The sequence below is a fragment of the Leiobunum rupestre genome, chromosome 11, assembly GCF_980474605.1.
Source record: "Leiobunum rupestre chromosome 11, qqLeiRupe1.1.hap1, whole genome shotgun sequence".
NCBI classification, from domain to species: Eukaryota; Metazoa; Arthropoda; class Arachnida; order Opiliones; family Sclerosomatidae; genus Leiobunum; species Leiobunum rupestre.
Window position 1 is genome coordinate 34,347,913 of NC_143394.1, and position 21,077 is coordinate 34,368,989.

Sequence of the window (21,077 nt, forward strand, 5' to 3'; positions counted from 1 at the left end):
CCCTTAATTATTTCGCTCGTAATCTACTTTTAAAATCGACGAAAATTTTAAGGCGAGGAAATGAATTCCCCGCCTTTGGGACCTATATTTGTCTAAGGCCTCGGTTTTAATGTTTGGAATTTAAAAATCATTGCGCAATACCGAGGCCTAGAACAAATATAGGTCCCAAAGGCGGGGAATTCATGAAGCAGATCTCGAGACGGCCGTGAACTGGCAAATGGGCCAAACGCCGTGGCAGACGATAGTCAGTTCTCAGCCAATCAGAGCTCTAAGAGTGGTTCTGCCAAGAATTTAATGTCACCAGAGAGAATGACGTAACCTATCTCCCGCTATAGTAGCGGATCCAAGGAGGATTATTATCCTCCTTGGCGGAACCACTCTACGGCCTCTCATTGGCTGAAGGTTCAAGGCGAACTGGCGTCAAGCTCGGCCGTAGGCGGCAGTATTCTAGTTACGTATGAGATTTCTATGTTATCGGCATTTGAGATTCGATGACATAAAATATGACGTCAAATATTACGTAGGGTACGGATGACGCAATATCTGTGAAACAAACAGTTAGTGAAGAAATAGAGCTAGTGGCATACTTATGAGTAATTATGTTACATATGCTAAGAGTGCCTACGTTATTCACAAAGTAGACTTGATCACTAGATAAAATAAGCTTCGTGCGCGCGGCGTACATGGTGTTACTGTCGTTTTAGTCAAGAATCTAATCGGGGGGCTGCCAGCCAATTCGATTAAGCGTTCTAGTTGGTTATCCGATTTCTATGAAGGTCACTTCCTTGATTAACGACGCACCCCTCGAAATATGAAATCATGTTGATTAAATCACGTTTAATCATGATTAGAATGTTTAGAACCATGAATATTAATAATTTAGTGATTAAAATTCTTAAATCCTGATTAAAAAGATTAAATCCTGATTAATAAGATTAGATCATGATTAGAATGATTAATCTCGTTTAAATCGTGATTAGATTTATTAATCTTGATTACCCAGTTTTAATCATTTTACTATGATTAAGACACACCCAAAATGGAAGTGAGCTGCCCTTCGCTTAAAACTCTCGACAAACATTTCACCGCCGCGGAAAAACCGCCTTCCTGGCACCGACTCGACAATGATTATACGCGGGAACTTCGGAAATTCAAAACTCTAATGTAAAGGAAGAGCGCCTCTATCGGGAAATACCAGCGAACTAAAACTTCCAAAAATAAAAATGAAATCAGACGCTTGCACAGGCCTTTATAATAACGTAGGCACCGATTCCAACATTTCCAATCATTCCAATAACGAGTTTGAACACCCTCTAACGGCCGTATAGTAAAGTTCGTTCGTTTTCCGTGACTCGTGTACAGTTTTTGCTTGACTTTGGCTGCAATTATATTAAATCATAATATTAATGATTAAAAATACAGAAATCAATAATATATAGGTAATTCTGTTTTTTTTTAAATACAATATAATTACATCGCCAAAATATCTAATCTCTTAAAGATATTTAAAAATTAATGAGACAGTAAGTAGGCCTTTGCTAGTAGTAAACGGCAAGTTCTGCAACATTGCAACAATGAACGGCTCATCAGAAGAACCAGGGTAAATAACAATTTTTGTTTATTTTATTTTTATTTTTGAATTTTATCTTAAAATTTTTTCATCTTCAATTAGAAAATTATTCATCGGAGGTCTTAGTTGGGAAACAACTCAAGACAATTTGCAAAGATTTTTCTCACGTTATGGAGAAGTCATTGACTGTGTTGTTATGAAAAACAATGAAACAGGCAGATCAAGGGGCTTTGGATTTGTAACATTCAAAGATCCAGAATGTGTTAACATTGTTTTAAGTGGTGGACCACATGAACTTGATGGCCGAACCGTGCGTTCTACATGAAGAAAATAAAATACCTTGTCTTTTAATGTTAAAAATATTTCTAACAGATTGACCCCAAATCATGCAATCCCCGGGGAACCACAACTTCAAAAGCACCTACCAGCAGTGGCAAAGTACGCAGTAGTACTACCGCGTCATCTGTAAGGCACTTAAAGATTGAAGCAATTGTTTTACAAATAGGCCTTATTTTGGAAAGACCTTGAAAAAAATTATCTTATTACAAAAATATAACATTTTTTAAAATAAATATTTCTAGAACTAAAGCGCTTTGTTAGATTGCTTCAGTCTCAAATTGACACACTGTGGGAGGTGTTCTAGGTTGTAAGATTAATTACGAACACACCTAAATTCGTTCACTTGTTTTTTTAGAAAGGTGGAAATTACCCTAAGGTATTTTTGGGTGGACTTCCATCATCCGTTACAGAGACTGATTTGAGAATGTTCTTTTCCAAATATGGGAAAGTAAGTATAGATTGATATTGACACTTAACATTAAAATAATTTCTTATAAATGCCTTTTTTAAATGAAGGTTATTGAGGTAGTCATTATGTATGACCAAGAAAGGAAGAAATCCAGAGGTGAATATAAATTTTACATCTTATTAGCATTTTAGTTAAAGCTTTTTAAAAAATCTTTATAAAATCAACTATTACATTATTTAATTTTTTGTAATAGTTGGTTTTTATTTTGATTTTTTTTGATTATATTGAGCAACTCTGAGTTAAACAGCTTTGTTAAGTTTAAATTTTAAGTATTTTAATGCTCTAGATTTAGATTAGTTCCGTAGTTAAGTAGAAATTAATAGAGCTTTACTTTTTAAGTCCTATTTGATTAATCTTAGGTTAAGTTTATATTGTTAATAATTAGCCTGTAAGCTAATAGTTGTAAGTTAAGAGACTTGGAATTGGAAAGTGGGCCTGCTAAAGGGTCTTGCTTTTTTGGGTGTTTTTGAGTCCTCTCAATTGCGGTGTTTTCATCTCATCATTGCTCAATCTGGGAGAGAAATTTGCGACTGACTATGTATATGATGAAATCTCTTTGTTTATATATGTACTTCTTTTTCCTTGTCCGTCACTTAAATGTTATTGTCGGACAACATTAGGGTTCGGGTTTTTATCATTCGACAATGAGGACAGCGTGGACAGAGTTTGTTTGGAGCATTATGTCACCGTCAACGGCAAGCAGGTGCAGGAAATTTGGTTCAAACTCACAAAACAACACTTTTTTCAATATACGCAACATTTTAAAGAACATACTATAGACTATCGTACAAATTAAGTCCAAATGTTGATCTACAATTTGGTAAAGGACCTGCGCCTTCTACCAAACTGCCTTCCAACATTTGATATCTAATCTCAAATCTTTATACTCTGAAAAACAATTCAAAACCAAAGACAATAACACTTCTGTCTCTCTCATGCTTAAGTACAAAAAAACCTGCAACACGCCATAAAGGGATCTTCGATTTGTATTAAGTTCAGTATAATAAGTCATTAGTTTATAAGTAAGGTATTAAGATAAAATATCTCTGTACTTTTAAATAGAACTATCATATTTTTAAGCGAAATATTGGCTAAGTATTTGTTTTTTTATCGGTATTAGTATAGTATAGTATAGTACTAAGTTAAGTAATGTAAAATAAGTTAAATGTCTGTAGTTTTCCTAAGTTACTTTAAAATAAGCCGTTATTAGATTCATAAGCATGAGAGATTTAGATTACTTTATCATACATTTATAAAATAAGCCTTCCTTCACATCTTTGGTAAATATGTTTTTAAGTATCTAAGGTAGTTGCAGGCAAATCTGATCACTCATTACGTTCTTAAAAAGCAGGCCTATTAAATACATTAAGAGAAATCAGGCCAATATATCTTGTGTCTCGAATTAATCTCTTTTTTGGGTTTAAATGTTTTTATAGGTTGAATGCAAACGAGCTGAACCTAGAGATTCTGGCACCAAACGCAGTGGGGGCGGTGGAGGTGGTTCAATGGGCGGTGGAGGAGGAGGAGGAGGAGGCGGCGGTGGATCTTGGGGCAATTCCAATATGATGGGCGGAGGCAACTCGAGCGGTTGGGGCGGACCAATGGGACAAGGTGGCCCCTCTGGCGGTATGAGTGGTCAACAAGGAATGGGTATGGCCAATGGCATGATGCCAAGTTATGGCCAAGGTGGCTGGGGTAATACCCCGCAACAACAGGCAGCACCTTATCAAGGCTATGGATCCAATTACCAAGGATGGGCCAACCAGGGTGGTTTCAATCCCTACGCGGCTGGATCAGCAACGGGCTCAGCCACAGGAACAGCGCCTCAATCTCAATATAGCCAGCCAGGTTATTCCCTCTATGGTAATTTCTTTTGTTTTGGTTGGGAGGAGTGCTAGGAGCTTGCGGACACCATCTGGGAATTGAATAGGTTGAGGAAGTGTTTTCCGCTTTTTTAAAAAGACTCTTATTTGAATTCTATTTGCCATCTGCTTATTTCTAACGGCCCTTGTGTTACCTCTTGCAAAATTTCGATTTGCTCTGTGGCGTCAAAAAGGGCACAAATTAAATGCATGTCGTTTCGAACTGTTCAAAAAAACTTTTTTCAACAAAACAATTTGCTAACAAATTTTCCCCCTTTATATCTTGCTTTTAAAATTCTACATGACATTAGTTTATAAAAATAAATTTATTTGCAGGTGCAGGTGCTGCAGGATTTTCCGCTGGGTACGGCGGTGGATTCAACCAAATGAGTGGAAATCAGCCACAAATGGGAGGAGCTAATGGACAAATGGGAGGAGCTGGTGGTCAAATGGGGGCTAATCCTTCATCTGCTGGAATGGGCAATGATGCTTATGGTCAACAAGGATCTGCACAAACCCAAAATAGCGGTGGACAACAAGGAGCTGGTGCTGGTGGGAATTCAGACTACTCGAGCTACGGTAAATTATAGTTTTCTACTATATCAGACCTGCCTTTGTGTTACCTTTTACATTTGCATCAGTGAGAGTCCTATGTGCAGCGGCATGACTTGCAGAGGAGGGAACTTCCTCTCATGTGCTTTGTGTCTATGATTTTTATGCGGCTCAAAGGTTTGAGCATCTTGGTATGCACAGGGTGGAAACGAGTGATATTTTAAAAATCTCAGCGAAGCAAATCTTGCGCTTAGTTTCAGAGGCTTGACTTTTCCATGTCTAAAAGCCTGGGGCTGCACAATGGACCTCTGGTCGAAGTGCTAGGTTGGGCTTGACCCAACCACTACTTATACAATACCTCTTACGAAACTCAATTTGTAAAGATGGTGTCTAAAAGACAAATTAAAACTTTTACCACATTGTTTTTTAAGATCTAAATTGTGTTAAAAACAAATTTATATTTTAAATAAATTTTTATATTAACTTTTAGATTTTGGAACCGGCTATTCCCAATCTGAAAAAGGGCAACAATCTAGTGGCAATCGCAGCGCCAAAAGCGGGGGTGGTTATCATCCATACCAAAGATCTTAAGAATATTTTTACAACTATAAACAAACATTTTCATATATATTCCCTAAAAGGTTGTAAGGTATCAGACTACAAATATTTTATTTTCCTTAAGAAACAAAAGGTTTCAAAAGAAAATTATATTTTTCATTTCCGTGCATAACTTTACACGAGTAATTTGTGTCATTTTAAATTTTACCGAGTCCTCACATATTGGTTTTAAATAAAGTTTAAAGCTAAAATTGTTCATTTATTGAAGAAAAATATTTTAGGCACATTTAATAACAATAATATAAATTTATTCTCCTAATCTTGCAAATGATCTATCAAGAGCCAATTCCCAATCCGATGACTTTGGCTTCGTAGGAATTATCCAGTTAGTTGGTACTGAACTACCATCGAGATCTTGCGGTGGTACCAAATACTGATCCCAAGACAGCCTAATAAAAAAACGCTTGTAAATTCCTGGGCAAGATTGCATTACAGTTACTTTTAACCTATTTGAATAAAGCGTTCCTATATCATTTGGAATGTAATACATGGAATAGTTGCTGCCCACAAACGTTTGGTCTACAATAATTTCAAAATTAATATTTAAATAAATAGGCTGTGGTTTAAAGATTTATCAAAAAATAGAGTAGGAATTGAATCTGTTACTATCAGATAGTGTAAAAACAGAAGTTAATGAACCAAAATTATCAGACCTCTATATTGGACATGTTGAAGACGTTTTCCTTATGGAAATCTAGTTAAAAGGAAGCTGATGTACAGCCCCATCTACTCCCACGATAAATTTCACTAAAGAATTGTGGGTACTATATTCCCTATGTAACTGCTGTGATTTAAGCACATGCTCTAAAAATTATGTGATAAATTGTGAGCACGCGTTTTGAAATTATGTAAAGACAGGCAACATTTCAATATCAACTGTTATTTTATCGCTAAGTGGTCATCAAGAATAAGTTTTACTATCACCACCTACTGTCTCTCTGAGAAAACAGCCAAGCATCGTAATGATGTTACCTATTGTTAGGCTTAACTTACATTTCGATGAATAAAATAACATGTGATATTGAAATGATGCATATAATTTTGAAACGCACTCACTATTTTTCACTTAATTTTTAGAGTGCATGCTTAAATCACAGAATTATATACAGAGTTTACTACCCACAATTCTCTAGTGCAATTTGTCGTGGGAGTAGATGGAGCTGTACATCAGCTTCGTTTTAACTAGATTTCCATAAGGAAAATGCCTCCCAGTTTTCACTTTTCAGATCAATTCCAATAACTTTGGTTCATTTACTTCTGATAAAAATGATTTTGACGTTCAAAAACTATTGCTTTTGCGTGATGAACTTTCAGATTATAATATTTCAATAGACAAGCTTACGTCACAAGTTCACAACACTACCCATAACCCGAACATATTTCAGGATTAAATTTCTATTCCTCTCTATTATTTTGGTATCAAACATCATATTAACCAGAAAAAAGGGAATTAATAACCGCTCGTTGTCTTTCCACAAGCATTTCTAAGTTTTCTTTCTCCCTCTCTGTCTGAACCCTTTCATTTTCAACTTCTTTCTCAGACTGAAGCATCACCTGCAAAGCTCTCTCCTCTACTTCGTAAACTTTCAACCTATCTTGTAAGGTAGTTTTTATGGATTCTAGCCCTTTCTCAAATCTTTCATCACTTTCAGGGTTTATATACAATCCTAGGTGAAATTGTCTATTTAAAATCTCATCAACTATGAGTAGCCAAAAAGAGTCATACCTTTCTTTTCAAAATTATCTTTCTTTGCATGTCGTAGCTTTTGAAGTACAGTCATTCTTTGAAATATTTTTTGGGTTTCGCTGATTTTTTTCCGAACTTCTTCTAATATACTATCAGCTTCTATCTTCATTTGAGCTTTCTGTATATTAATAATTATTGAATAATAATAATAATGAAGTAACGATTTTCTTAAGTTTTTTATGGAAATAACCTGTTTTTCATCATGGGTTTTTTTAATTAAACTTTGTCTCCACATATCAATCTCATCATTTTTCTTTTTAGATTGCAGCCTTTCATCCTCTATCTTTAACAGTTTTTCTCGTTTTTTTTTATCTCTAGAATGCTTAATTCAAATAACATTAAGTTTAGAAAAGGTAATTTTAATAATTTTCATTTACTTTCTTTTTTCGCCACCTCTTAATTTTTATTTTAAGTTGATTAATAGCTAAAGGATTTAGCAACTGCAATCGTATATCTTCTAACTTTTGCTAGAAAAAAAATCAACATTGGGTCAAACGAATGATTATGCATTTAGTAAGGGCAATATGGTAATTGCAAAATAACCTTAAGTATTAAAGGTTTTCCAATTTCTGAATTCCAAGTACTTTGATTAACGTATAATGATGTTTTAAGTGTTTGTAAAGATTGCCTTAACATCTTAATATATTCCAAACTTTGTCCAAAAGACGATTTTGCGAGTGCAATCTATATTTCAAGACATTGACCAAGAATCATGACATGACATTAGTAGAGATATTGAGTAAAAGGATTTACTTACATTCATAGTGGCAAGTATAAATATAAAATATTTATTGAGATGATAATGCGCTTCACAGTTTGTAATCGTAAATTTAATTAATTCAAGATTACTCCAAGCATAAGCAAAGGGCATGTACAGACTGTTCAGTAACTAGTCAGCGTTGATAGCTCAAATATAAGCTTTCCATAATGCTACCTAACCTATCGTAGATATTATTAATCCAAGCTTAGATCATGGATAAATTAGGATTTACTGCTGTAGGAAAATCTTAAAAATTATTGGGTCTATGCAGGAACATTGAATGTTCCTGGTCTATGCCTCTGGTAACAACAGTGTAGTTAATTAGTTATAAATTATCTCTGGTTATAGTTTGGTGTAGCAGACAACTCCCCAAATGTCAACAACAACAGGGCCTAATAAAAGCTTTCCATAACTGAAATTTAGACACGGAGCGCATCATCCATGTTAGCAAATATTGACGAAATCGTGCATTTTGTGATAAAAGCATGAAAATGTGTATACACACATTTTTACCTCTCCGAGGGGACTTTGTACCCTAGGAGGGGTTATACAACCACCGTGTCTGTCTGTCTGTCAGGCCTGCGAACGCGTTCGCATTTTCGAGGCAAAGGGTAATCACTGCGTACGCAGGTTCTTAGAATCAGGAAAAGGTTTTTCCAAAAGCACCCTCTTTTTGTCATTGGGTGTAGTATAATTTTTTAATCGGCCGGGATTCGAACCCAAGCCCTTTTTGAACGACAGGTGAGCGTTCTACCGCAGAACCACGAATACCGTTACGCTTCACTGAAAATTAAAAACTCTTCCGAGGAGAGGTATATTTTGGCAAGCTTGCCAACTTGTTTTATATGCTAAATCGATTTAAGACGGGAGGCCATCCGTAAATATTACGTAACGGCCGTAAAAAGCGATAAAAACTACTACTGATGGTCTCACCATAGACTAAGAAAGGTTTCACAAGGACATTTCGCGTGTGACCCCCCTTAGCTTTTTCCTGTATAACCGGCGGCGCGAGACCCCCCGACTTCGTTAATGGTGCGAACGGCCGCGCGCCCAGCGGATTTTTAAGAAAGTGGTGATCACGTGCATATTATTTTCAAACCCATATAGTACCTCACGTGTATCACATCTGATTTCTAAAACACGTGCTAATAAAAATAATATTTGAGTCCTTCGAATTTGGTTCGCACCAGCATTTTGATATACGTGGCGCCCTCCCGTGCTGAGACTTTACATGGTCCTAAATTCGCGCGCGAAATGTCCTTGTGAAACCTTTCTTAGTCTATGGTCTCACCTTAGACGCAAGCCACTCAACCCAGCAGAAGGTGCAACAATGGGACGACCAACCCCTCACTTCGCACACAGCAGTGGGAATAAGAGCGGATGCTCTAGCAACTCGAGCCTACACCCTACCTACATAGGGAACAACAGGCACACAGTGGTCCGCATAACCCGGCACAGCTGACACCGGAGATCCCGGTGGACTCCAAAGACCGGGAAACGGGACCACTGCGCCTCATACGGAGACCCGTCACCCCACAGCAGGCTACTCAATCCTCGGAACGCTTTGAATAAGCCTTTCTATAAAGTCATTACGCTTGCCGAACTTGTTTTAATCTATCGCTTTCGTCACGAGACACGTAGAAGTTCAGTTCAGTTTTGAAGGTTATATATTTATAAAAAGGGTGACTCGTCAAATTTTAATTCGTGTCTTGTTCAACTTGTTAAAATGTTCCACGCGCTTTTTAATATTTTAGCGTAAAAGGCTCGCGCATTTTTTTTCGGGGAGCACGCGCGAAATCGCTCGAGCCAATTTACGCTAAAATATCAGAACACGCGTGGAACCTTTTAACAAGTTGAATAAGACCTAAATATAGTTTATGCCAGCGTCTATTGGCTATCATAGTGAAACGTCACTTCTACGTCACGAGTGACGCGCTCGATACATCTAAACAATAAGGACAATGTTACTTTATACAGGGTGGAATTATAAGCGCATCTTTATCTAATCGCCAGATAAAGCATTTGGAAGATGCGCTTCTAATTCTCCCATTGGTCTATTTTTAGACTAGGAGAAGTACCGAGGCTGGACCACGGCTGAGGATTCCAATTAGCCCATTGGTCTATTTTTGGCCTACCAGCGCCTGTAGAAGTGTTCCACCCGCAGTACTCTGGTGTACTAGGAGAAGTACCGGAGATGGACCACGACTGAGGCTTCCACCCTGTAGAAAGTTCTATTGCAAATCGTAGAAAACTCGAATACGTTTTCACGTTTTTTTTATTTATTTTTTGACCGCTAGGTGCCCGGGAACAATTTTCAACGATAAAGTTGTAGAACATACTTGAAAACCTACAAATAACGTTTGTTCGATCACAAACGAACAATTTTTCCCTTAGATAATGAGGTCAGCAAAATATCAAGTACGCCATAGCTGGCCAAAGGGTTGTTTTACAAAGCTTAGTTAAATTAATTGTTTTTGAGAATAATACGTCAACAAACAAGTGAGATAAAGATAAGTTGGTCTAATTAGACCTACTAAATTTGTTTTTCTTAGTTGATTTGTACAAAGTTTTAATTTAGTTATTTAAACCAAAATAACACAAAAGTTCAACGATGCCTGTGCATTTCGCTGAACAGCGTGCTTAAATGACCGAATTAGTTTTGGTGAAGCGCATCTAACCAAACGGGTGGAACGGTCTGTTCGAAAGATGTCGTAGAAATTAAAGTCCAATCGTAAGCGATCTGGTGGTTGGAACCAAGTCTCAAGAATGATCGACAGCCGGTAAACCCGAATCAAGTTCGATAGTTCTCCATTGTGAGCATTGACATTTTGAAGAGAAAAGTTATGAGCCATTTACAAAGCTGCGCACTCTTAAAAAGGTTGGGTTGTTTTCAACCCAAAATGGGTTTAAATTCAGCCCAAACCTGGGTCCGTATTTACCTAGCCCAAAATTTGGGTTGTTTAGACTCAACCCATTAAAGGTTAAAAATTCAACTTGATTTTGGGTTGAAAACTACCACACCTGGGGTTGAAATCTACCCCACCGTGGGTTGAAAATTACCCGACCTTGGGTTGAAAACAACCCCGCCTTGGGTTGAAAATTACCCCTCCTTGGGTTGAATTTTAATCGCTTGATTGCCCGTGCAGCTAGGTAGGTAAATTTTAGACCTGAAAATTTTCGTCTGCCTATATAAGTCCAAATTAATGTCCCTCTTAGATATGAATCATTTAAATTATCCATGGAGAAATTACAGGAAAAAAATTTAAACGGAGGACACACATGGATTACTATTTCTCAAGGTAATAACTGTCTTGAGCTTTCAACCCGCAGGTCTTTGTCAAACTAAACTAAAAAAAAACAATTTTCTTATATATATATCGTTTCGTAAAAAACCTACAAAGTTATCAATTGTTAAAAATAAAAATACATTTTTTTAACGATTGATAACTTTGTAGATTTTTTACGATATGATATATATAAGAAAATTGGTTTCGTTCAAGTTAGTTAGACAAAGACCCGCGGGTCGAAAACCCAATACAGTTTTTACCTTGATAAATAATAATCCATATCTGTCCTCCATTTAATTTTTACTCCTACAATTTAACCATGAAAAAACTTTCATATCGAAGTGGGTCGTTTAATTTTTTCTCAAAATCTATACTTCCTAGTAATTTGAAATATTCAGTATGTACGCTCTCGGGGGAGATCGTTATTTTTTGTAAATTTCAGAAATATCATGAAATTTTTCACTATTTTTCTGAAATTTACAAATGATAACGATTTCCCCCAAGATAGTACACACTGAAAATGTCCGTTTCGTTGTATTATTTTTATGCAATTTTTTTGTATTTTTTTAATTATTATAGTAACAAAATATGTATCGGTAGGAATAAGCTAACCATTGTTGAAAATTTTGTAACCAAATGAGAGTTTCTAATATGGATTTCAACCCAAATTTGTAACCTAATTTTGGTTTAATAAAACAACCCATAAAAATTACCCAATTTTTAAAAAATAACTAATGTTGGGTTATTAACCCAAATTTGGGTTGCAGTGAGACCACCCAATTTTTTTAACTCCTCATTTTTAAGAGTGCGGGACTGTTTACCTAGTTGTAGCACACCCTGGACGGTGGCTGACACAACCCCGTGAGAGGATTGATTACCACCATCCGCCTTGTACGTGGAGGGCTTGTGAGATGTTGAATCCGAGTACGTGAGTACAGCAGTATCCAGGAGAGCGGGCAAGGCAGTGTCCAGCTTGGGGTTGAGTGTGTAATGATACCGTATGGGCATAAGGATAAACTACGGGGTTTAGTTAAAAACACTATAAACGTAACATTTAAAACAGACCAAGTATAACTTCAATAACGGGCTGGAGAGATGAAAAGAACAAGACTGCCTTAAATGATTTCTCTCCAGCTACCTATAATAACAAGGTCAATAGTGTTGCCATAATAGTATGTTTTTTAGTTCTTATCACTAGGGTGATAACACAGAGTGGTGCACCATCGGTAAAGAGTTGAGCCACTCCCTGTACGAGTTTCTTGATGATAAGGGCTCTAAAATTATCAAATCCCAAGAACACCGTTTGTGCGTTTGTGGCTTGTGGTTGAGCGGCTGCTGTATATAGGTACGTGGTAAGCCCGAGACCGCTTTCCCTGTCGGGTCGCTTGCGCGTAGCTTCTCGTTTTGGCCAACTCCCTGGCTTCCGTGAAGGGAACCTGTTCGTTCCACTGAATATCAAAGACCGACTGCTCCAATTTGAATTTAGGGCATCGACGATCTTTGTGAGTGCTTTGGCAGTTGACGCTTCTTGCCGGATTTTCACAAGCTTTGGTTATATCGATGGCTTGATCCTGCCAACACAGGGCACAAATCTCGTGTTGCGATGTAGCACGGCAGTTTATTATTTATTATTATTAAGAAAAAATACAAGTTACGAAGCTAGAATAGCTTCTATATAACCCACAAGTGGAAAAGCAAGGAAAAAAAAATAAACGGTAGAATGGAGAAACTCCCGAGTGTGGCTGCGGAAAGTCCAACGAGATTGAGCAGAAAGTACATCTGCGGGTTGCTGCATGACCCCTGGTCTTGCGAAGAGTGTCTAATTTGAAGAAAGCGGACAACTGGAGAGCAGACTGACCCGACCACATGCTCCAGATACACACCAGGTCATTAATCGCGTGTCTGAGAAGCGGGGAGTCCAGCTTGAGGGCCTCATTCCGCGCAACCGGAGGAAGGCACTCGAGGCCCTTAGTGAGTTTAGTAAAACGGTTGTGGGCTTTTGTAAGGTTGTCCCGGTCACCTTGAAGGGGCGGGCTCCACACTTCGGATCCAAAGTTGATATAGGGCAAGACAAGGGAGTTGTACAGGGTACGTATCAGCCGTGAGGAGCGAAAATAAAAAGAGCGACGTGTCAAGCCGGTGATAGAATTAATCTTTTTAACAGCTTTTGTGCAGTGGTGACTGAAGTTGAGGGAGGAGTCCACCCAAACTCCGAGATCGCGCACCGGAGAATCACTGGTCGAGATAGTAGAACCACCCAAAAAGTACGAAGCACAGGGATTAGTACGCCCAAGGTGGTTCACTCCACATTTAGAGACATTAAATTCCATTTTGTGAGCGTTAGCCCAGGCCGCCACAGCCTGGAGGTCTTGATTGAGGCGCTGTTGATCTAATGAGGTGGAAACCTGGTTTGCTAATTTTGAGTCGTCGGCAAATAAGTAGAGTCGAGAGTGCTGGACCACCTGTGGCATGGAATTGATGAAAACGGTGAAAAGGATCGGACCAAGCACACTCCCCTGGGGAACCCCTGTGAGAGGAGTTTGTGGTGGTGAAGCATACCCTTGAAGGACAACAGAATGCCGACGCCCGATGACGAAGTTGGAGAGCCATGTGAGAGCAGCTCCCGTACCAGCAATCAATTCAGGATGGGGAATGGTATCGAACGCTTTTCTGAAGTCTAGATAAATGACATCGACAGGCTTCCCCTCATCCAACCAGGTGGTCCAGTCGTTGGTGGCGGACAAGAGATTAGTGGTGCAAGAATGTTTGACGCGAAATCCATGTTGAGACGGATGGAGAAAACTGGTGGCCTCCAGGAAGGCACGGATGGGTTTATCAACCAAGCGTTCTCCAATTCGAGCAACGTGACAGGTGTTGGCAATAGGGCGTTAATTGGCAGGGTTGTCACGGGCGCCAGCTTTATGAACCGGAGTGATGTTGGCACTCTTCCATTGCTGGGGTACAATCCCTGTAGTGAAACTCATATTGTACATGATGCGAAAGGATTGGCCTCTTTTTTGTGGTCGTTGAAACCTATTATGCTACCAGGAAACTATATAGGTATACACTTGGAATGTCTAAGGAAGGTTTTTACGGCCGTGATGAAGCTCGTTCAAATGGGCGTGTATTAAAGCGGGAAAACTCACGAGAAAAACTCGTGCGCCTCGCTACCCTAATTCGACGAAAACTTGTCATTAAGCCTATAGTCATGGTTATTATATTATTAGCTTACCTGATTATCTCTTTTATAACCATACAAATACTCGAAATTAGGTATCACTACGCTTCTTTCGCGAAGAACATCATAATTAATTTAAAATATTAAGTACGATAACCAATTGTGGTTTTTAAATCCATTGTTTTATAAGCATATTTTGCGCGGGAAGATCGCCTATAGGGAGCGAGCGATTGACGTACAGCGCCTCTCGTGGCGAGCTCGCACGTAACTTGGTTAAAAGTTTTTCCCCGCCCCCATTGAAATTAATGTAAAGTTGGCGATAATTAAACGTTTTTTAACCTACCAAATGATATAAGAAATATTCCACTGACAATTTTTCCCGTTAATATGAACTTAAATGTAATATACAATCGTCTTGAAAAATCGTTTATCGCTTTGTAACATTCAAAAATAATATTTTTCTAGCGCCATGTAGATAATCGAACATCTGCTCGTCTAGGTAAAGTTTGCGTTGTCAACCCGCGTATTAGAAAGCAAATGAAAGGCAGTGAATCTTGCCCAGTACTAAGCCTCGGTTTAATCTGCCGCGTATTTCAAACGGAAAAACCCAAACGCTGCTTGTAATAAGAAATAAATAACGAAATACGTTCTAAGTCCATTTAACTCCAAAAATCCCACGTATTTCGTTATTTCTTTCGTATTACAATTAGCGTTCGGCATCATTTAAAGATAGTACTCGGGTTTTTGAGTTTCAAAATACGCGGTAGATTAAACCGAGGCTTAAGCTGGGCAAGAGTCACCGCGTTAAAATTTTCACCTACTTTAAAGATACATTGTGAACGAACTAATGGATGAAAAGTTATGAAACTAGCTTTTAAATAAACCTTGAAACTTATTTCAAGTCATATTTATAATTAACTGATGACAAAATTCGCGAAAAGTATTAATATCGATACGAATTGCAACGTACGTTCTAAAATCTCATTTTGCTTTCTAATACGCGCGTTGACAACGCAAACTTTACCTAAACGAGCAGATGTTCGATAATCTATATGGCGCGTTAAAAATATTATTTTTGAACGTTATAAAGCAATAAAGGAATTTTCAAGACGATTTTATATTACATTTAAGTTCATATAAACGGAAAAAATTGTCAGTGGAATATTTCGTATACCATTTGATAGGTTAATTAACGTTTAATTATCACCAACTTTACATTAATTTCAACGGGGGCGGGTAAAAACTTTTAAGCAAGTTACGCGTTATCTCACCACGAGAGGCGCTGCGTGTCATTTTCGTTTGAAACCGACAAAGCGTATTGGTTACCATCACGACGCATTCTTTTCGCGTCAAACCTCGAGCCAATGAATTTGAAATGTCGTGTTACGTCTTACACTTGACGTAGTTAAGCCCCACCTTTTTCTCGACGCGCTTTCGTATCACCGTCCCAATGGAACCTTAGACATTCCAAGTGTATACCTCTATAGTTTCCTGATGCTACCTATCTATTGTTTTTGACGGCCACAAAATGAGGGCGAACGGATAGTTTTAGGTATACAAGCGCGCTAGTTACAAACTGAGTTTCAAAACTTTCCCCAAAATATGAGCCCTGGAAGTACACACGTACTCCTTTACAATTTAATATTTTATCAATTTACTATTACCAAGAATGTATTGAGGTTACTAAGAATATTGGACTACAGGATTCTGATTCCTCCTTGGCGGAACCACTCTACGGCCTCTCATTGGCTGAAGGTTCAAGGCGAACTGGCGTCAATCTCGGCCGTAGGCGGCAGCATTCTAGTTACCTGTGAGATTTCTATGATCTTGACGAAAAAAATTAGTTGGAGTAAGAAGGGAGTAGTTAAAGGTTAAAGGTTATTTATTTGTTTAGTTTTTAAGATGGCGACCAGTGGTGAGTTCATCAATATATGACTCATTTTTCTTATTTATTGAATAATAATAATAATAATCAGCTAGGCTAATACCCAAGACACCACCTTAGGCCTAAGTCATCAAGCTACTTTAAAGTCTTTAACTAGCATTAAACAATTAGATTTTCGTTATTAAAAGCTTTCCACATGTGAAGATGTTCAAAACCCGTCATGTTTTCGTGAAACGACATTTATGCAGACGAATTTTCTATATAAGCTAGATTACGCCCTCTACACCTCCTTTCGAGGAGGAGTAAAAAGTGTAACCTTTGAGCTCTGGAACAAGCGAACAAAATTCGGGACAGGGTAAATCTTACCCAGGCGAATAAAACGTTTTAGGGTAAAAAGTTTACACTTTTTGTCCTCGGACAGGCGTAAAAAAACCACCTATGGTATGACTTTGAATGCCCCTTAAATGCAGACGAACTTTCTCCACAATAGCTGTGAGGATGGTACCAAGGGTTAATGCTATGCTGAAATATTCTTAGTAATTTCAATACATTCTTGGCTCAAATGCAAAGGGTTTTAAAATATATATATATTTCTATCTGATAAATATGTACATCAATTTACGAAAAGGTGACGAAAATTATTCCCCAAAAACTATCACTATATCTAATAGATCTGATCCTTTATATGCCCTAACTTAGCCCCCTCCCTTAAAGGGCAACGCAAGTCGTGAATCATTGGGGATAAATGTACCTTGGATTAATTAAGGCAGGGACGTTTCGTCTTCCCTAAAACGTAATCCCTCTACTGACGGGAAAATGCGTTACTCACTCAGCGCAGTATCACACGGAGTGATCCTGTTAGGTTGCTTCCTCTGTTGGCATTCGCCTGTCAATTTGCGGTATGCTTGAAAAGAAATAGTAAGCTATATATTTAATAGCTACAGTATGAGGTGGCGTAGCTAACGTTCAAGATTCGAAATTTTAAGCATGGCCGCTGATTTTTAAACCTTCCCATTTGTCTTGCGTAGTGGCTGTTACACGTATTTCCCCCGATAGAGGAATAAGACTAACATATACAGTTTTTATCTATAAGATACGATTCCCACCGGCATATGACTTGTTTTGCCCTTTAAATCTGCCTTTAAAGGGCGACACCGGTTTGAAAAAATTCCGCTTTGGTGAAAACATTTTGGTTTTAATCTAATTATCTGACAGAGTATAAGTATCGTGAATAACGGAAATACAACGATATTGAAACGTGTATTTACATGACAAGGTGATGCCTTGGGTGAAATATGATAAAAAAAATTGCTAGTTGAAAACGAAGAAACCAGGGGGTGCCGATGCGGTCGTTGAAAAACCATTTAGTTTATAGTTTTGAATCAGCTTTTACTCACACGGGATTTAAAAACTGGAAAAAGGGAATCGAGCGATTTCGAATGCACGAAAAAAGCGAACTACACAATGTTTCCAGCACATTTGTCTTGGAAAGTGCTAAAAATATTCCAGTCGTTAATCTAATACAGGGCTCCCAGAGTTCCTATAATTCCTATAAATTCTTATAATTTCAATATGCTCCTATAATTTCCTATTTTCTCAAAATTGTTCCTATAAATTCCTATTTTTTCGAAATTTTCTAGTTTTTCTATAGGTATATCCAGAAATTCCTATAATTTTAAAAATAATGTATTAGAAAACAGCCTTAACGTTTGGGAAAAATTTGCCTTCTAAATAGAGCTTAGCTCTGGCTTTTTTCCGGTGTTCCCGAAAACATCAAAGGTTGGACTCCCAGAGTTCCTATAAATTCCTATAATTTCAATATACTCCTATAATTTCCTATTTTTTTAAAATTGTTCGTATAAATTCTTATTTTAAGCTAAAAAGTGCCTTTAAATTCCTATTTTTTGGCTAAAAATGTTCCTATAAATTCCTATTTTTTGGCTAAAAATGTTCCTATAAATTCCTATATTTTCTATGAAATTTCCTATAATTCCTATAATATTTAAAAAAAATCGCTGGGAGCCCTGTAATAAATAAACAGCACCTTACTCAACAAATACAAAATAGAAAGGCAATGCGTGTAGTTATTAGTTCAATACGATATTTAGCACGCACTGGACAAGCCTTTCGTGGTCATGGTTGTAATGAGAGTGGAAATCTTCGCAAGCTTGTGGAAGAAAGGTCCGAAGATCTACCTTTTTTGAAGTCGTGGCTAGAAAAGAGGAATATGTTCATGGGTGGTAAAATTCAAAATGAAATATTGGAAATCATGGCACCTAGGAGCAACAAACACAACACCCCACTCTAGGAGAACATAACCCGTCAAAAGTCGTGGATTTTCTTGTGTACGTTTTTCATTGGCTAGACGCTTTAGCGCCTGCTGCCGTCGGAAGGGGAAAATGCGGAAATTGTCTTCCCCCTTTCCGTAAAACGTTCAGCGTAAAGGTTCGTCCAATGAAATTTGTACACAACACTGCGTTAGCGTGTTTAAAGGCTAGCTGCGTTCTCGTTGTGTTTGTTGCTCCTAGATGGCACACTCACAAAGGAGACTACCCGAGGTGTAACTCATCGATTTTGTTTAAATTCGGGGATTAGGTAGACCTTCATGTAACTTAAAAAACCCCAAAGGGAAAAAATGCGATGGGATTTAGTTTTACCATGGCAACCGAAAACATTTTTGACAACTAAAATATTATATTTCTCTAGGTAAATTAACATGGCAAAATCGAAGATTCCTAAGGGTCCCCCCCTTATGAAATTATCCAAAATTTCAAAGATTTTTTTTAAACAAAGGTGGTTAAATTTGGGTACATATCTCATTTTGGGTAAATATCTAATCTTGGGTAAATATCTAATTTTGGGTAAATATCTAATTTTGGGTAAATATCAAATTTTGGGTAAATATCTAATCTTGGGTAAATATCTAATTTTGGGTAAATATCTAATCTTGGGTAAATATCTAATTTTGGGTAAATATCTAATTTTGGGTAAATATCAAATTTTGGGTAAATATCTAATCTTGGGTAAATATCTAATTTTGGGTAAATATCTAATTTTGGGAAAATGTCTAATTTTGGGTAAATGTCTAATTTTTGGTAAATGTCTAATTTTGGGTAAATGTCTAATTTTGGGTAAATGTCTAGTTTTAGGTAAATGTCTAATTTTGGGTAAATGTCTAATTTTGGGTAAATATCTAATTTTGGGTAAATATCTAATTTTGGGTAAATATCTAATTTTGGGTAAATATCAAATTTTGGGTAAATATCTAATCTTGGGTAAATATCTAATTTTGGGTAAATATCTAATCTTGGGTAAATATCTAATTTTGGGTAAATATCTAATTTTGGGTAAATATAAAATTTTGGGTAAATATAAAATTTTGGGTAAATATCTAATCTTGGGTAAATATCTAATTTTGGGTAAATATCTAATTTTGGGAAAATGTCTAATTTTGGGTAAATGTCTAATTTTGGGTAAATGTCTAATTTTGGGTAAATGTCTAATTTTGGGTAAATGTCTAGTTTTAGGTAAATGTCTAATTTTGGGTAAATGTCTAATTTTGGGTAAATGTCTAATTTTGGGTAAATGTCTAGTTTTAGGTAAATGTCTAATTTTGGGTAAATGTCTAATTTTGGGTAAATATCTAATTTTGGGTAAATATCTAATTTTGGGTAAATATCTAATTTTGGGTAAATATCAAATTTTGGGTAAATATCTAATTTTGGGAAAATGTCTAATTTTGGGTAATTGTCTATTTTTGGGTAAATGTCTAATTTTGGGTAAATGTCTAATTTTTGGTAAATGTCTAATTTTGGGTAAATATCTAATTTGGGTAAATATCTAATTTTGGGTAAATATTTAATTTTGGGTAAATATATAATTTTGGGTAAATATCTAATTTTGGGTAAATATCTAATTTTGGGTAAATATCTAATTTTGGGTAAATATCTAATTTTGGGTAAATATCTAATTTTGCGTATTATTTGGATAAGTGTTAAATTTGTGTATTCAAATTTGGATAATTATTTAAATTTGGATAATTATTTAAATTTGGATAATTATTTAAAATTGGATAATTATTTAAATTTGGATAATTATTTAAATTTGGATAATTATTTAAATTTGGATAATTATTTAAATTTGGATAATTATTTAAATTTGGATAATTATTTAAATTTGGATAATTATTTAAATCTAAATTAAAATGGGGAAATTGGGTAAATTTACTTTAAATATCTAAATTCAGGTAATTTAATTTTTACCCAAATTTATTCGGCTTTATCGCCCAGAATAACCCGAATGACTAATTTGTATCCAAGTCTAAAAAGGTAGGGTGGAAAATTCCAAAACATTTGGTCAATTTGTCGTGGAATGACCCCAAATTTAGAAGTTTACCAAAATTTAGATATTTACCCGAATTCAGATATTTACCCAAATTTAGAAGTTTACCAAAATTTAGATATTTACCCGAATTCAGATATTTACCCAAATTTAAATACTTTCCCAAATTTAAATACTTACCCAAATTTAAATACTTACCCAAATTTAAATACTTACCCAAATTTAAATACTTAACCAAATTTAAATACTTACCCAAATTTAAATACTTACCCAGATTTAAATACTTACCCAAATTTAAATACTTACCTAAATTCAATTTAAATATTTAAATTTAAATATTTACCTGAATTAAAATATTTACCAAAATTTCAATATTTGTCCAAAATATTACTCAAATTTCTATATTTACCCAAATTTCTATATTTACCCAAATTTAGACATTTACCCAAATTTAGTCATTTACCCAAAA

The 21,077-nt window shown here is 36.4% G+C and overlaps 2 protein-coding genes across 4 annotated transcripts; one reads left to right on the forward strand and one right to left on the reverse strand.

The window, feature by feature from the left end:
* The first annotated feature begins 1,324 nt into the window (after positions 1 to 1,324).
* LOC149922354 (uncharacterized) lies at positions 1,325 to 5,591 on the forward strand. Of its 3 annotated transcripts, none has more exons than XM_090163075.1 (9): positions 1,325 to 1,600; positions 1,673 to 1,880; positions 1,943 to 2,035; positions 2,265 to 2,357; positions 2,426 to 2,474; positions 2,999 to 3,081; positions 3,815 to 4,241; positions 4,577 to 4,819; positions 5,283 to 5,591. In XM_090163075.1, exons 1-9 carry the CDS (start codon positions 1,575 to 1,577, stop codon positions 5,381 to 5,383), a joined length of 1,323 nt encoding a protein of 440 aa, XP_090019201.1. In that variant the 5' UTR covers positions 1,325 to 1,574; the 3' UTR covers positions 5,384 to 5,591. The 3 variants fall into 3 exon arrangements, with proteins under 3 accessions (XP_090019201.1, XP_090019203.1, XP_090019202.1); XM_090163077.1 differs by having other exon boundaries at positions 1,943 to 2,008; XM_090163076.1 differs by having other exon boundaries at positions 1,326 to 1,600; positions 3,815 to 4,226.
* A 26-nt stretch (positions 5,592 to 5,617) lies between these two features.
* Positions 5,618 to 8,080, reverse strand: LOC149922355 (programmed cell death protein 7-like). The gene is made up of 8 exons (XM_090163078.1): positions 7,915 to 8,080; positions 7,701 to 7,841; positions 7,535 to 7,624; positions 7,348 to 7,479; positions 7,137 to 7,275; positions 6,847 to 7,077; positions 5,857 to 5,929; positions 5,618 to 5,799 (listed from the first exon to the last, which is right to left on the reverse strand). The coding sequence occupies exons 1-8, from the start codon at positions 8,026 to 8,028 to the stop codon at positions 5,658 to 5,660; spliced, it is 1,062 nt and encodes a 353-aa protein (XP_090019204.1). The 5' UTR covers positions 8,029 to 8,080; the 3' UTR covers positions 5,618 to 5,657.
* Positions 8,081 to 21,077: the final 12,997 nt, after the last annotated feature.

Bases quoted from the DNA above. Each gene is read 5' to 3' on its own strand.
- LOC149922354 (XM_090163075.1), top strand. From the start codon at position 1,575: ATGAACGGCTCATCAGAAGAACCAGG. The intron at 3,082-3,814 runs GTGCAGGAAATT...ATGTTTTTATAG, and splicing joins TCACCGTCAACGGCAAGCAG to GTTGAATGCAAACGAGCTGA. The intron at 4,820-5,282 runs GTAAATTATAGT...ATTAACTTTTAG, and splicing joins TTCAGACTACTCGAGCTACG to ATTTTGGAACCGGCTATTCC.
- LOC149922355 (XM_090163078.1), bottom strand. From the start codon at position 8,028: ATGCCCTTTGCTTATGCTTGGAGTAATCTTGAATTAATTAAATTTACG. The intron at 7,842-7,914 runs GTAAGTAAATCC...CTTGAAATATAG, and splicing joins TTATACTTGCCACTATGAAT to ATTGCACTCGCAAAATCGTC. The intron at 5,930-6,846 runs GTTAATATGATG...AAATTATTGTAG, and splicing joins TATTAATTCCCTTTTTTCTG to ACCAAACGTTTGTGGGCAGC.